General features: G+C 44.0%; 1 protein-coding gene across 5 annotated transcripts in view; it reads right to left on the reverse strand.

Annotated features, from left to right (window-relative positions):
* Positions 1-1,143: 1,143 nt before the first annotated feature.
* LOC107376417 (echinoderm microtubule-associated protein-like 4) overlaps positions 1,144-16,741 on the reverse strand; it is a 72,516-nt gene continuing 56,918 nt past the window's right edge. For all 5 annotated transcript variants that reach the window (XM_070542800.1, XM_070542799.1, XM_070542798.1 and 2 more), the window contains 6 exons: positions 11,469-11,557; positions 11,289-11,386; positions 5,850-5,937; positions 5,655-5,753; positions 5,418-5,548; positions 1,144-1,797 (listed from right to left, as the gene is read on the reverse strand). In XM_070542800.1, coding sequence (XP_070398901.1) covers positions 1,348-1,797; positions 5,418-5,548; positions 5,655-5,753; positions 5,850-5,937; positions 11,289-11,386; positions 11,469-11,557 — 955 coding nt within the window. In that variant the 3' untranslated portion in view covers positions 1,144-1,347. The remainder of the gene's footprint in view (positions 1,798-5,417; positions 5,549-5,654; positions 5,754-5,849; positions 5,938-11,288; positions 11,387-11,468; positions 11,558-16,741) is intronic.

Raw genomic sequence — 16,741 nt, forward strand, 5'->3', positions numbered from 1 at the left:
GACATCCGATTGGGCAAGAGATGTAATGCGACGGTAACAGTCTTTTTGAGCTGCTGCTCAATAATGTTGAACAGAAATATACAGACAGAATCAATCTGCAGAATATACATACAACTGCAGCACAGATCCTCAGTCAGACGCCTCCGCAGTATCAATAAGGTCAGTCACAGCTTTTATTCTGGAGGTCAACCTGCAGCTCATATGCTTTTTACTTCACAAGTGTTTGATGCTTTAATCTGACTGGCTTCAGAGAGAAACTCACCTGCTTCAGTTGAGAGCTTCCCCAGAAACAAACCAAACTGAACGACCAGACCTCTGACTGAATTAAGCAAATTCATGGAAGTCAGATTTGTTCTGATCAAAGATTAGAACAATTACCATGCTTTATTTAGTTCTGATTTTTATTAGTTTCTATTTACAATATTGTTTAACTGAAACATGGCCACTTCCTCCTCCGGCCATAAAGTTGATTAGTTTATCACTTCAAAATAAAAGCACCAGTAATTGACTTCCTTCACACAAGGGCAAAAAGAGTGGAAAAGTGTGAATTAAAAAAAGTTTTAGTTGACTATTTTTCTTTTACCCCAAAAATAAATTTTAAAGGTAAATAATTATTTTTTAAGGATTTGTGATTTTAGATGAAAAAGTCTTGGAGTTTCCTCTGATCCAGGCACTTCCTGTTGAACTCTTCTCTAATTGGTGGAGAAGCCCTGCCTCACCCGTCATCCCTTATTTCGGTAAAGAAAACCATTTCCTGCTTGGGGCGTGTCTGGTTCTCTCCTGGCAGGAACAAAGTGGGAGATATGCTGAGGGTGAGAGAGGTACTCGCCTCTCCTAAAGTTACTGCAAATCAAGTTGGCTTCAGATCTTTCAAACTCAGGCACAATTTTACCCTTCAAATCTGATTAGCTTGAAGAGATATTGGTCGTTATCTTGAGCTGATTACAATATTTTTAGTCAAACTTTCTCTTTACATGAAGCCATTTGAGGAGAGCTCACGTTCACAGGGGTCCAGTGGTGTACAGACAACCAGTAACATTTCTGCTCCACTGAAAAAACTAAGCAGGAGGATCCGGAGAGTAATTTTCTGGTTTCAGAGTCAACTGAATAAAAGCTGGACATCTGATAGAAACATTTGTTTCTGTTGTATAGTCATCACTTCATCACATTTCTGAACTGATTCAATCTAAAACCAAGTCTGACGCTGTGATCAGGTGTTTTTGTGTCCAACACAAAGCAGGACCCAACTGCTGTCCTCACTTTGTCTACTGTCCCATTACTGATGAAAACAGAACTAGGTCCCCACAAAGACAGCTGGCCAAGAATACACACACACACAGACATGTTCTAGGAGGGTGGGGTCAGGGGGGGCAATCCCTCATCACTGGGTGTGGCTGTGTCGTCACTTGGTTCTAGGCTGTCCTTCAGACTCACTGTGCTGTCTGAGGGGGGCGGAGTTGACTCAGAGCAGGGCGGGGTCAGCTCAGTGGTGGGCGTGACTAACTGTGTGGGGGGTGAAGTTTCAGTGAATGGTTCTTGGGTCCCATTGGCAGTCAGGGGGGGGCTTGGTTCCTGTAAAGGTGTAGCTGTTGCGGGAGGGGTGATGCTGTGATCGGCCCTGCGAGGAGCAGGATTAGAGATGATGCCATCAGCGAGGGACGGAGAAGATTTTCCTATCAAGCGCCACTGCATGATGCTGGTGTCTTTCCCCCCCGTGGAGATCAGGTGGCTGTCGTTGTACAGGAAACTGACGTTGGTCACATGACTGCTGTGGGCACTGTATTTATGGCTGGGGGCCTGTAGACACAGATTAATAAATGGTTAGGACAAAGACAAGGCTCACTCTCTAGATCCCTATCGAGAAGATATCGTCTACGGCCAGAGACGTCCGTCCTTTCAGCAGACAAAAAGGACAAATTAATATTTCTTTCAGTTGCATTTGAGAAAGACAATTTAGGATGCAGTTCATTAAAAATACAACATTTTAACTGCTTTGCTTCTTATAGTAAAGTTTTATATTAAACGTGACTGCGCCACCTTATCTACATCACTATCTACATCACTTTACTGCTCTGGTACTCAACATGAGTTCATGTGTAGTACTTTTTACGATGAATCACTTATTATTTTAATGTTTGTTGATTTTACACTGCTGTGTTCAGCGCTTTGGGCTGCTTTGATTGGTAGCAGGAAGGCACTCCATAAGCAAATAAATGAAACGAATAATTTCAGCTCCAGCGTACTTAATTGCCTGTGATGTATCGTGTGATGTGACCGACATCGAACAGGTAGCGCTGTTATGCAAGTATGTGAACTGTGATGGGCCACAAGAAGAAATGATCAAATCATACCACTGAAAGGCTAAACATGGGGGAATGACATCTGTGAGGCTGTGCTGAAGTGTTTGAATGACAAAGGATTGAACACCAACCACCTGATTTAGTAGCTAAAGATGGGGCACCAAATATGAGAGGGTTGCAAAAGGGGTTTGTGACTTTACTAGAGAAAGCGTTGGATTGAAATCTGCTTGCATTTTACTGCATCTTGCACCAAGAAGAAGCTTGTGCACGAACATTTCTAGGTGACGAACCTTGTCATCATGATCGTAAACAAGATAATTGCAAAAGCATTTAAAAAGAAAAGAAGAAAAAAAGATGGTCTTTCATATTTTAACCAGTCAGGTCCATGAATTGCTAGATGAAGTTGACAGCAAATATCTGATCTCCTGCTACATAAAGTCTGCTTGCTGTCCAGGGGTGAGGTTGTGTGATGATTTGTTGCTTGTTTGGAGCATTCCTGAAAAGTAAAAACCTGGGCTACCCACAACTGGAAGACACTGCGTGGCTGGAAAAACATTAGGCATCCTAATGTTTTAATTCATGTGTAACCAGTGTGTTTGGGAGACAAACCCCTCCTCTGTAACCAGGTTACGGATACGGAAGCCCAGAAAGGTCAAAATTCCTCAAACGTACTTTTTCCTACTGGCTGATAAAAATGTATTGAATAGAACAGAATAGATTATTAATCCCACAGTGGGGACATCCACTAATTACAGCAGCACACACACTTAGAGAAACAAATTACAGGTAAAACTGATTCCAGCCATGTTTGCTTTCATAACTTCAAAAACTTAATGCTGATGACCCGCATGAACATAATCCTGTTAATGGATGCAACTACATCATGAAGTTAGCTTAAAATGATAGATTTGTTTTCTTGGCAAAACACAATAAAAGGTAATCTTAATATTAATAACCGACAGAACCTAGATGGAATTTAAATAATTTTACATTAATTATAACTAAAAGTTCCTTGGAGACATTTGTGACATGTAGCTGTAACTCTTTACTGCTGATGGACAGATGATGTGAGTCCTTGTAACCCTGACCTGACGAAGTATTAATAAGTGAGCATGATGAGGGAGAGAGCAGCAGGGAAGCAGTCAGAGGGAAGAAAAAAGTAAAGAGAGAATCTGGCTGGGACCCAAAATGAACAGAAATCACTTCCGCCCATGGCTGTACCACAACAATCAAGGTGGGAATCAAGCATTACAATTTATTTCAAGTTAAATATATTTCTGTATTTTTTATTTAATTTTAATTAAATAATAAGCTGTTTAACACACTCCTGCAGGAATGTTCACCAGGCGAATATTTCTGTTAAAAATGCTATATTTACTAAATAGTTGATTTCTCTGTAATTCAATACATCAAAAGTGAAATTAGTGACTTTCTGAAAATAAAACTAAATAAACATTTATTTATTTATTTATTTTTACTAATTTGGAAACATTCATATAATGAAATAAAACGTACTTCGTGTGAATGATTGACATTTATTTAGAATGGATCAGAAACATAACTTTGCAGCTAACCTGCTCAGGCCCTGACCCTGTGCCCTGCCCTAAGCAGCAATGTCAGTTTTTCTGTGTTGAGCTGTTTAGTCATAAATAAACAAATACTTCCAAAGACTACAGAATTCCTTTTAATGAACATTTAATGTTCTTTAACTGGCAGTTAATACAAAGTAAATGCTGTGTTATGATTATTTTTTCCAAAAAATGCTAAACAAATTTTCACATCAAATGAAAAAAGCTGAGGGTATTTTCAAGAAAATACACACTAAATGTGATTAAAACAACATTTTGATTACTTTGAACTGAAGTAAAAAAATAATGTAAAAACAGGAATAACATTTCTTCCTGCTTTCCTGATTCATTTAATAATGTTTCTATTTTTTTTTTTTATTTATTTTTTTTTTTTTTTGCTCGTGAAAGTAAAGTTTTGCTTCACGGGCAAATTTACGTTTCATAATCATGGTTTATTACTAAATGGGACAATCAGCTGAAACTGTTGAGGGAACTAAATCACAGGAGATGTCCAGAATTTGGAAACCAGTGTTTATCATGTGTTCATAAACAAACTGCATTTAATCTGCATTAACAAGCTGTTACGAAAATGGCTATTTCGTTGCTAATTTGCAGGAAATATCTAGAAGAAAGTTCTACAGGAAGTAGCTAAGGGTCCTCAGAAATGTAGCTAGGTTCATCACTAGGCGTTAGGACAGGGTATCTGCAGGTTTAAGGGAGCCGAATTTAAGACTTTTTGACCTTTTTAAGGCCATTTTGACCAAATTTAAGCTATTTTCAAAAATAACTAAGCTATAATTTCCAGCTATTGCCTGGAACCGGTTCTAACCACGTCGCGAACGTGGGATTAGCTATCCAGGTACCATCACACTTGCACTTCCCCATGGCGCAAGCTCCCACTAGCTTAATCAGCTAATGTGCTCATCTAAAAATAGCCCCCTTTCACAACCAACTGAACGTGTATGGTTCCGCTTACGCCAATGTCATACACAGAAAAATGCTGAACACTAACTACAAATTCACAAAATTTTTATAGAAATAAAAGAATTTTGTTTATTGGGTCTTTGGTAATTTAAGACCTTTGGAAACTGGATTTAAGGATTGTCATTTTTAAGGATTTTTAAGGCCTTAAATTTGGAAAAGCAAATTTAAGACTTTTTAAGGACCCGCAGATACCCTGTAGGAACAGCGGCAAAGTCGCCGAGTTGGCACTACCTCACTCTCTGCTGCTAAAGCCACGGATAGCAAATGCTACGGGCTATGCCTGAGCGTGAACGCGCCTGAAGCAGCCTGCTCGACCCGAGCAACTCTCTTTTTCTGTGATTTTACAGAAAAACAGGCAATCACAGTAAAAATGCCAGGGCTCATTCTACAGCACCAGGGCATTGCAGGAGAATGTATGAAGAAGAAATTTATTATTTCTATACATGTTTTGGCTGTCAAACTTCCATAATGCCCCTTTAAGTCACGAGTGGAAATTAAATTTCTTCTCTCTGAGAAGATTCGGTCCCTGCTCAAATTTCTCGGACCAATCAGGGCTCTGAGTCACCTTGGGTTTGGAGCAGGGGTAGGCGAACAGGTGAACTTTACAGAAGTCATCTGCCAGCGCAATCACCCTCCTGTTGTGGGATCTCTCCAGAGCATTGATGTCGGTGCCGTCTGAACCCTCGGGCCAAACTCCTAAACAGAGTGTGAACTGGGTCAGAACTTTCACTCACCCTTACCGTCTCAGAGACTGAGTTTTAAAATGAACTTCTCAATGTAACTCATTTTCACATGCACTGACCAAAAACATGGTATCCCAGGACGCAGGTGTAAGTCACCCAGTCGATGTCCTTACACTCAGAGCGGTTTCGGATCAAATCACAATTACTTTCGATGTCCCCTAAAACATAAATGGTTACATTACAGCATTACAATGAAAACATAACAGGTGACCTTTGACTCTGTGTCTGAAGGACTGGAGGGTTAGAGTACTCACAGTACAGGATCTCATAATCTCCAGAGTTGGACATGATGTAGTGGTTGTCTGGTGACCAGTCCAGGTGAGTGATGTAGCTAGAATGACCCTGTGGACAACAGGACCAACATCATCATCATCATGATAATCATGAAGATAACTGGATCTGTAGGGTCTGGACCAGCTAGAGGTCTCTTTTTCTTCCCACTGTCAGGTAAAAATTTTGGATGCACCAAAATGAAAATTCTTGGCTGAAAATCGAAACACCGAAGGAAATTATGATGTTAATATAGGTGTAATATATAGGTTTGGGCGACGGTGGCACAGAAGTTAAGTGCTCGCCCCGTAATCGAAAGGTTGCAGGTTCGAGCCCCGCTCAGTCTGTCGTTGTGTCCTTGGGCAAGACACTTAACCCACGTTGCCTGCTGGTGGTGGTCGGAGGGCCCGGTGGCGCCAGTGCTCGGCAGTCTCGCCTCTGTCAGAGCACCCCAGGGCAGCTGTGGCTACATCGTAGCTCATCTCCACCAGCGTGTGAATGGGTGTGTGAATGGGTGAATGACTGATTGTGTTGTAAAGCACCTTGGGGGGTTCCAGGACTCTAGAAGGCGCTATATCAAATACAGGCCATTTACCATTTATAATTAAAACCATAGCATTAGCAGGACTGTAAAGTTAATTTTTAAGCGTCAAAGTTGCAATATACCGTTTAACGAGCCACAGCTGCAAAAATAACCCCCCATGAAGTTATTAGTTTACACCAGAAGATAGTGGAGATGTGTAACTTCAACCTCAGCAACACCTTTTGGTGTTTCTATTGAAATTTTCGAAGGAGAGCGGAGCTCACAGAGGGTGAATATACTAATATACATTAGAGGAGAAACTTACAATGCTTGCAGGTCTGTTCATTGTTGACAAAGCTGTGTCTGGTAATGTCTGACTGGTTCTGAAGAGGAATATTCACCCTCTGATGAAGGTATTCACTCGCCCAGTGAGGAAGAACGAGACGCTGCAGCAGCAAAAGAGTGTCTGTGCATCATCAGCGTAAACACTCTTCACACACATGATTCAGAGCTTATTTCGCTTATTTCACCGTGTTCAGGACATGGTGGGTGTAGAGAGGATGGTAAAAACACCGCTATAGTCACAGACAAAGTGGAAAAAGCCGAGCAGATGCGGTAGATGTGAAAGTAAGAAGCACGTTGCATAATTGATAGGAATATTCCAGCGATTGTAATAAAACAGAATTAGTAAAAGTGGAAAACGTCACTTTTGAAATCAGTAAGGAGAAGCAAAGAGCAAGATGAATGAAATGAACACAGGGTTCACCTGACGGCCTGTTTTGCTCGTGTCGTTTCAGTGATTTTGGCGTTTCGGCACTTTTGGTTCGTTTTCAGCCAAAGATTTTTGGTGCATCTCTTGTAAAAACCTCTGATTTATTTGAAGGTAACTGTTCATTATTAACTAATGTGAGTGAAATCACAGCTGGTTTCAATCTCGTCTAATTTTTTATGTTCTAAAAGCTTCCACTAAAGCTAGGCCTAACCCAAGGTTCTTCTCATTACCCCTGTATACTACCCGCCACAAAACTCGATGTGACATGAAACGTTCTCGTACAGGTGGAATGTAACTGCTGCTGCAAAGTCTTACGTTTACAGTAGGCCAGGGCTACTTCATTCAGAGACTCGAGGGCCGGCATGGAGCACATTTTGGTTTTAACCCTGCTTCAACACTTCTGATTTCAATTAGTAGGTAATTAACAGGCTTCTGCAGAGCCTGGCGAGCTGCTGCACACTTGATTCAACCAATGAATCAAGTGTGTTGGAGCAGAGAAACTACTAAAAGGTTATTATGCATGTTCCCTGAAGGAGAGGAACGAGGTACAATGAAAGTACTATTGGACATCTCACCCTCGTAATCATGCCTGTAAGGCAGGGGTGGGGAACCCTGGTCCATCGAGGGCCGCTATCCAACATATTTTAGTTTTAACCCTGCTTCAACACACCTGGGGGATAGTTAGGTTATGCATATAACCCCTGTTTCCTGAAGTCTCAGGGCGGACACTCTACCACTAGGCCACTGAGCTGGTTCTTCAAGAAGGAGAGAAGAGGACAGTGTGAGTTTGCGAGTGACGCAAACAGATCCACAACTGCCCTGCCAGACCTTGTCCAGATCTGGGACACCACAAGTGGGTGAAGGCTCCATTACCTTGCCAGGGGTTTGTCCCTGGAGAGCAGGTCTACCCCGTGGGTCGTGCAGAGAAAGGGAGAGTGTTCTAGCACATGCTGGCCTCTCAGATAATGAATGAAAAGTCTCAGGGCCAGAAACATGGCTGACAGCTCTAGGTAGTTTATACAGAACCCCAGTGGATTTGGGGACCATTTGTCCTTCAATGCCACAACCCTGCACAGAGCCTCCCAGCCTTTCAGGGAAGTGTCTGTGGTCACGGCCACACGTTTGGACACCCTCCCAATTGGAGAACCCCGGTGGAGCAACCCGGTTCTCTCCATGAGGGAAGAGCCACTATGCAGGCCCTGGGCATGGTCAACTTTCGGTGAAGATGACAAAAGGGACAGAGACGGTGAGAGCGTGCCCAATGCTGGAAGTGCTGCACCCCACCTGTAAGTGGTTGTACCAACCCTTGTTTGTTTCCTCGAGGGGGACCGCTAGAACAGCTCCTTTACTTAACAGTCTTCATTTTCTCCTCAACATGACCACTGCATCTGCATTCACAATAGTGTGCACAACTGCAGTGAACACAGGTGGTTTGATCTGGAATTGTAACCAGCGGTAACCCACGGTGACCATGTGCTCAACCCAAGGGGACACAGTGCATGCGTGCCAGAGAAAGATTCGCAATAAGCTGGCTGAACAACACTGTCGCAATGGTGCCGTTGCCCTCCAGCGGATCGGGAGGGCTCAATACCGTGCTTGACACACATTCTGAGCTGCATGTCCGCAAACAGCGGAAAGTCGCTATTTTCCTGACAATGAGTGAAAACAGCCTCCCCTGCTTTGTTTAAAGTTGTCTGCAGACAGGAATTGTGTTGAAGCCATTGGTCGCCAGCAAAGCGGGCTGACACAGCCTCACGGGACCAATTGGAAATGCAGCGTTCAGACACGTCAAATTGACATTCTTTTGAGTGCAAATAGCAGTTTTATTGAAACATTGTGCAAAACCGTAGAACCAGTGCAACTTTCACCCACCTGGGGCAGACGACAAAGTCCCTTAGGACTGATGGGGTTGAATGGCAAAGGAACATGGCCATTTCACCCGCTGAAGGGCGGGGCCACCGCTCGGTGCCACATGTACAGTATTTGCCTTTACAGGCGTGATTTTATGTGTCTTCAGCCAGGCCACACAAGGGTGTGATGTCCCATGGTACCTTTATTGTATTGAGTGAACCGACTGAAAGGGAACGTGCTGCATACTGGCCCTCAAGGCCCGAAGTTTAATAGCCCTGCAGTAGACTATGTGAATTAGAGGTAACAGAGTGTGGAACGGTTTCCATACGACTTCCACACAGACTGTAGTTTGTGTTCTGAACATCATTAGAAATTTAACACAATTCGTTAAAAGATATACCTGTAAAATTAAGGTGAACTATTATAAACCGCAAACCAATATCCCTGTCAAAGGCTGGCAAAAATAATGGAATACAGCTTTTGTTTTGAAATCACTGAAACTAATCTAATTTCTTGTCTGGTTCATGTGATTTCTTTAACTTGATGACAAGTCAGCATGCGATGTCTGGAAAACATATACGCCATGCAGAAACTTTCCAGAGCTCCACATCAGCATCCACACCGGTGCGAACGCTCTGATAGCCATACAGAAACCAGACTGCATCCGTTCCACATTCTGCTAGCATTAAAATTATTTGGTGATAATCATCTTTGCACGACCCTAGAGACTTGATAACCTTTTCTTTCCATTTACAGTGGGCATACTGAAGAATCAATCTGACTGGGGTGGTATAGAGACAGCTGAAACCCACACGTCAGTCCAAATAGATGAAAAAGATGAGTTTTACATCATCAGGGTTCTTACAGGTTTCATCAAGTTAAATTCCAAGACTTTTTAAGACCACTTAAATAAAAACCTAATACCTATTTCACAGTCTTACCGGCAAAACATAAATAAATCCTTGAACTTGTATTCATTAATCTATTTATCTTTCTGTTTTATTATATTTTGCTAAAACACTTGGTAGAGAACAGCAGCAGAGCGGCTAGAGCTTTCACAGAAAGGGTAGCTAGCTAACGTAAAACACACGTTTAACAGCGTCAGTAGGGCTGGGTACCAGGAGGTATTTCTTGATACTACTACTTTGAGGATGGTGGTACCTTAAAGAAACTTTTGTTGAAATCTATATTTTTAATTTTAAGAGAAATAACAAACTACTTAAAGGTTTTGTTCTTATATTATTTTATTATATTTATTTTTATTAAACTTTATTAAAACATTTTTCTAAGCAAACACAGAGCAACAGCACAGTGCAAACAGTAAAGGCACTAGGGCTGCAACAAACGATTATTTGGATAATCGATGAATCGGATGGGGGAAAGTTGTGCGACACAACGAATCGATGACGAAATTCGTTGCCAACACTTTTAATAATCGATTTTTTATCGATTCGTTGTTGCAGCCCTAAAAGGCACAAAATGTAAATAATGTATAAAATTGCTCCATTAAAGCTTGACTTCATGTCAGTAACAGCAGTAATAACCAGCTGAACAGCATTTATAAAGCTGCTAAACAGCAGCTAAGTGGGTTTTACGTCCTGTTTCTGCTTTTATCAGCATTCGTCCTTTTTTGCAGTCAAAAACGTTCCATGTTTCTAGACGATGCCCTGCACAACGATGTGCTTTGTTAAATTGCTGCTATTCCTGAGTTTTGCTGCACTATTCTTCTCACTGGTCTTGCATTTAGCTGCTGCTAACTTTTGCAAAATTCACCCAAACATTTCAGTTTCAGTTTTTTTAGCATTTTCATCATTCCCAATTTAAGGGTTCTGGCACCCAGCCCTAGGCGTCCGTCAAGCTTTCCCATCGTCTACTGAGATCTTCCATGTTTCTCCTCTGCTGAAGGGCTGTATGTTCTGTGTTATGTTTACCGTTTAGTATTACTGCTATAGCGCGGGAGAATCACGTCACGTGTTCGGAGTACTTTGACCGGAGGCTGCGCTGCGTTCTCCATTATTGATTCCGCCACTCTTTATTCCTACTATGTTATTTAATAAAAATGATTGTGGTTGACAAATAAAAGTTTAGAGGACAAATACAGTACAGAGAATTTACATACCACATATTTTAAGACCCAGCAGTGAAAAGTCAAGACTTTTTAAAGGTATTATTTCCAAATTCCTAAATTCAATGCTTTTAAGACCTTTTAAGGTCCCGCGGGAACCCTGATATTATGTTCCCTTAGCTAACGCATACCTCCTGTGGGGTGTAACTCACCGTGCACTTCCCCCTCCGGCTGTACTTCCGTCCTCGCTCGGAGACGTTGTAGAGGTAAATGAAGTTATCGTGAGACCCAACTGCCAGCATGCTGCCATCTGCACAGGCACACAGAGAGAGGAGAGCTTGGACTGTAGTCAGCCACTTTCAGCTTCTAAACATTAAGATGACTCCACCCACCAACTGAAAAGCGCATGACCGACAGCTGCTCGTTTCCATCGGTGTGGATTCCCACCAGGTCTGTGGTTTCAGCATCCAGAACAAACCACCTGCAGACCAGAGAGGCATTAGTCGGTGGGTGGGTTTATGGTCCACCTGGACTACCACAAGAACCCTGCTGATCTCTGCTGTAGGAACAGATCCTATTGGTTGAACCAACCCTAACGGGGTCTGAGCAGCTCATCCAGAGTTCACCCGAGATTCCATCTACAAAAAATCGACCGGTTTGTTCTAATAAATGTAACTCTAATGTATTCAGACTCAAGAAGGCAGCAAGGACTTAAGTCCTCATTCTCAGAGAGTAGTTCAGACGAGGAGGCGCTGAATTCTTTGTGTTCAAAAATCTAACCTGAACACAAGATTTTTCAAATGATTATAATTGGCAGAAAAAGCTCAGACTTAACCTCATCAGAACACAAGGATGGTCTTTTAAATTCATCCTGAGAATGCGATTTTCAGACATAATGACAGTAGCTTAGTTTTAATTTTAACATCAACAGTTATTGTTGCATAGACAACAACATCCTGATGACGGGGTATTCAGTTCCGGTCCTCCAGCATGTTTTAGTGCAGTCGTTCTTGACCAGTGGACTGCGAGCACCACCTTGTGGGCTGCCAAATTATTTATATTTTGCACAGAGATTTCAATACATAATTTGACCACATGGGTGCAGTAATGCGCTACTCAGTTGTTTAACAAGTTTAAACAACCAAAAGAAGACATTCATATCTTGTGTGTTGGACATCAGCCAGCCGCTCTCGACTGTTGGCATGTTAACAACGGAGAAGTTTTTTTTTTCCCCCCGTGTCCTGTCTGGCTGTGAAGCAAACAGCATTGATGTCTGAATGCTGGTGACAAGTAGGGTTGTCACGGTGTGAAAATTTAACCTCACGGTTATTGTGACCAACATTACCACGGTTTTCGGTTTTATCGCGGTATTTTTTTTAAACGTGCTACATTTTCACACAATTAAATAAACCCTGTATGTCAGGAAAATATTGTCCTCGGTTTGTGTCCTTCCAGTGAGCTTTGCAGATTTGGGAAAATGTCATAAATTTATAATTATTCTTGGAGAGAGACCAACTCTTATCTGCCCCTGGGAGCCCCGTAATACATAGCGTCATTTCAACATGGCGGTGTCCGCGACACGGTTTACATGCAGGTAGCGGCGCTGCGGCTGCTTTATATAGCGACTTGTTGCATTCTCCCTCAACCCAAATCCTCGGATCACGCATTTGAGCTAAAACGCTAACGTTAGCTTGCCTTGCGTTGACTGTAGAGTTGTGGGTGATGGTCAAGCAGATGTGTCATGAGATTTGACGCATTGCTGCCTTTCACAGACACTTTTTCTGCACGTGCTGCAAACAGGATAGCCGTCTTCTATCGACTGTCCCTCGGCATTCTTCAAATATCCAAAAGATGCCCGTACTTCCCACTTTGTCTTCTTTGAGGGATAAAAAAATGTCCTGAGCGCTGCCGTCTCCTCCTTTGGCCATTATTTCAGCTTTAGCTTCAAGAAAGTTGTGGTTGTAAACAACAAAGCGCGCATGTGCCACCAGCAACTTAAGCAGATGATACGGTGGCTGGTAAGGGTCACCGCGCCACGGTAATCCACCGAGATAATATAGTTTTTTAAAAAACAAGACGGTTATCATCATTGTCAACTTTTTTATCGGGGTTTACCGCTACACCGGTTACCGTGACAACCATAGGATTTACTCTCAGGTGGAGCATCAAAGCGTCTGCTTCTAATGTCACGCCTGATACTTCAAACTTTATTGTTATTATTTTTGAATGCTTTTTAATTCTGACCAGACACGGTGACAGAGGTGAAAGAGAAAGGAAGAGACAAAAGGTGGGGGGAGGGGGTGTTCCACAAAAATAAACAATAATGAACAAGAGTCTGCTTCTAGACCTGCAGAAAGAGAGAAGGGAAAAAAATAAAACAAAAAAACAAAAATAAAGGGACAAAACAATACAACAAGATCAAGCTATCACAGCGTCAACTTGATGAAGAAATATATAATCAACATTGTTTAACTGAACAGTCACACGATAATAAATCAGTGCATTAAGTGCCAACCACAACCTTGAGACATGTGTTGAATGTGCCCAAGCCCATATTTATGAGAGCACCATGTGAGCACCTGTGTGTGTACACACGCTTGTTTATGTAAGGTTTCTCTATAGGAGCGTCCAATAGAGAGTGTGAGGGGCCACAGATTTGCCCCCTAAAGATGTGCAGGAGACGGAGGGAGCTCCAAGTCCCAGAGATCCAGGAGCTGCCCCAGAGCACAGGAACCCCAGGGAGACTGCGACCAGAGAAGCCCCCGCCCCCCTTGAGAGGCGCAGAGGATCGCCCCGGGGGGCCACAACCCGTAGCCGGCAGAGTCCCGGGAGATATTGGCGGCAAGCCCACAGGCCCGCCCGCAGCCTCCCACCCCCTAGCCGGCCGAGCCCAGGACCCAGCGACCCGGGACCCAGGGGCGTCCACTCTCGCCGGGGACCCAGCAGAGCCCAGGGACCCAGACCCCACCAGGCAGCCACCGGGATTGGACAGGCAGATGCCAAAAATCTTAAACTCCCTGATACGGGAGCCACAACCCAGGCACCGCACTCCACACCAGGTGTGGCAGGGAGAGGGGAGACGAAGATCTATATCATCAAAAGAAGTCCCAGGAGAGGGGAGGAGTCCAAGGCCCCACCTGACATATACAGTCATACACAAACACAGTCACACACTCACTCCCTCATGCTCACACATGCACATACAACCAAAGACTTACAAAAATGCATGCCGGACACCCACTCATGCTCCCCATACACACCCTTTTGTAAGTCGCTTTGGATAAAAGCGTCTCCTAAATGAATAAACATAAACATAAACACCCTATTCACTCTGGTCCCGGTACTGTTGCACATTGGGTACAACCATTACCGGTTCCCAGACTTCGACCCTTTCTGCTTGGGTGCTGATGAGCAGGCTCCCCCGCCCAACTCTGAGCACAGTAACCCACCACCCCAGACCCCAACCGGATGGCCGGATCTCCCTCCTAGCCTCCAGCCCCAGGAAGCCAAGCGACAACAGAGGTGTGCTAAGACCCCTAGTCTCCCTCCGCCTGCTTCAATATGGTGTTAGTGAGTGATGATGAGGTGTATTCCATGGCTGTGGTGAGCGGGCAGTGCGGGCATCGTCTGGCCTATGCCAGCTGATGCCACCACACCACCCCACTTGCACCCACAGTGTCTCAGTGCAGTTTAAAATTGAAAGAGGGCACCGGCACTTGGGATGAGGCTGAGAAATCCCCCTGCCAAATGCCGTTGAATGTGCTCACTCCCAAGGCCCCAAGTGTGTGTTTGCATGGAATGTCGCTGGAGGAAGTGTTCAAGGTGTAAATAAAATTGGGGGGCAGGCTGCCACAGGAATGCGGAAATGGGGTCCATACCTGCACTCCCTGACTTGTCCACACCCCAAGGTCCTATGTGCATGATTGTGTGATGATGTGAGGGAGCAGGAGCAGAGAAATGTGTGGGGATGGGGAGGAATGGTGGGTTGGACTAAGCCCTCCAGGGAGCCAGCTCCCCCACTGGCCCCAATAGGCACCTCTGTTGTCAAAATGCCACCCAGAGCATGGAGACCCCAGCCTATCCTGCCAGGTCCCAAAGAAGCAGCATCACAGAGCCTCACAGGGTCCAAGGGCACCAACCCAGCCCCACCCCAGCAGAATATCTACACCCATCCCTGCATTTGCAATACTTCTAGATTATAAAAGACATAGGACATCCAGGTAAGGTTGGGTCCTCCCCCTCCTAGACTCCCCCCTCCCCTGTGATGAGACAGCAGAGGAGCCAAGGTCTACCTGAGGCCCCTGAACCTGAGTCAGGCACTGCTGCATGTTCCTGCTTTCTCCCCGGCAGCATACATGTCAGGACCTGACCCCCAAGGCCCTGCCCAGATCTCCCCACGGGGCCAGCCACCCCCACACCCCGAGCCCCCAGGCCCCCACCCAGACCCGCCCAGGGGCAATGCAGCTGCGGGCAGTGACCCATGGCCACCGCCAAGACCTCCAAGGGGCCCCACTCACAACCACCAGTAGCCCACCCCCTGAGGCAACCCAAGCACCTCCAGAGGGGGGCAACGGCCCCCCAGTCCCAGACACCCCCAGTGAACCCACCTCCAGGGAACGTCCGGATACTCTATACTCCGACCCTCCACCCCCTCACCCACATCATCCCACAGGACAATATCAATGGTCCCCCGCCATCGCTATGTGATGGAACCAATCAAAGGAGCCCAGAGAGATTGGTTTGAAGTGGAAGCAGAGGCTAAATCAAGTGTAATACGTTCTAACAAAAGATTTCTATATTGGTTGATGCAAAGAGTATCTCTATTTTTCCAATTCAAGAGGATAGTTTTCTTAGCAATGCATATGGCAGTCAGAACCACGTGAGCCAAAGATGTTTCAATCGGGACATCGTCCAGGTTTCCCAGTAAACAAAGAGAGGGGGTGGTTGGGATATGACATTTCAGACACTTTGACAGGTCTTCACACACTCTACCCCAAAATTCCTGGACAGGTGGACAGGACCACAGTGCGTGAATGTAATTGTCAGGAATATTGTTTGTTCAGTGTGTAACAAAAAAAAACAAAAAAAACTGAGAAGTTTTTGAAAAGAAAGAGGCGACAGTGGTGGCAGTTCTCCACAAAAGGCTAAATGTGTGCACAGGTACAACCCTGACTTCATTAAATACAAATTTATAAATGGAGGGAGCGAGGCAGAGCCAAGAGCCCAGAGTGTGGACTAAAACTGTTGAATGAAGCACTGAAGCCATCCATTCTAAAACGGCACCTTGGAACCAAATAACCGGCGTTGGTTGGTAAACCACTAAAATTTCATTAATGCATGAATGCACCTCACTCAATTCAACCACACACTGTTAAAAATATTCTAAATATGAGTGACAAAGCTACTTTATCATATATTTGTAATATTTATACATTTCCTATCAGTGTATTTTCGAACAACTGATGATTTTTGGCAGATAAACTGATAAGGTTTTTTACCGATATCCAATAGGGATGTCCTGGTACAATTTTTTCCCTTCCAATACGATACCGATATTGCAGCCTTCAGTACTGACTGATACCGATATCGATCTGATACAATATCAGCACAAATCTTACATACTTGTACCACCTATTTCATAGTAATGAAAGGCTTGATCGAGTGA

This window comes from Nothobranchius furzeri, chromosome 12 (assembly GCF_043380555.1).
Source record: "Nothobranchius furzeri strain GRZ-AD chromosome 12, NfurGRZ-RIMD1, whole genome shotgun sequence".
NCBI lineage: Eukaryota > Metazoa > Chordata > Actinopteri > Cyprinodontiformes > Nothobranchiidae > Nothobranchius > Nothobranchius furzeri.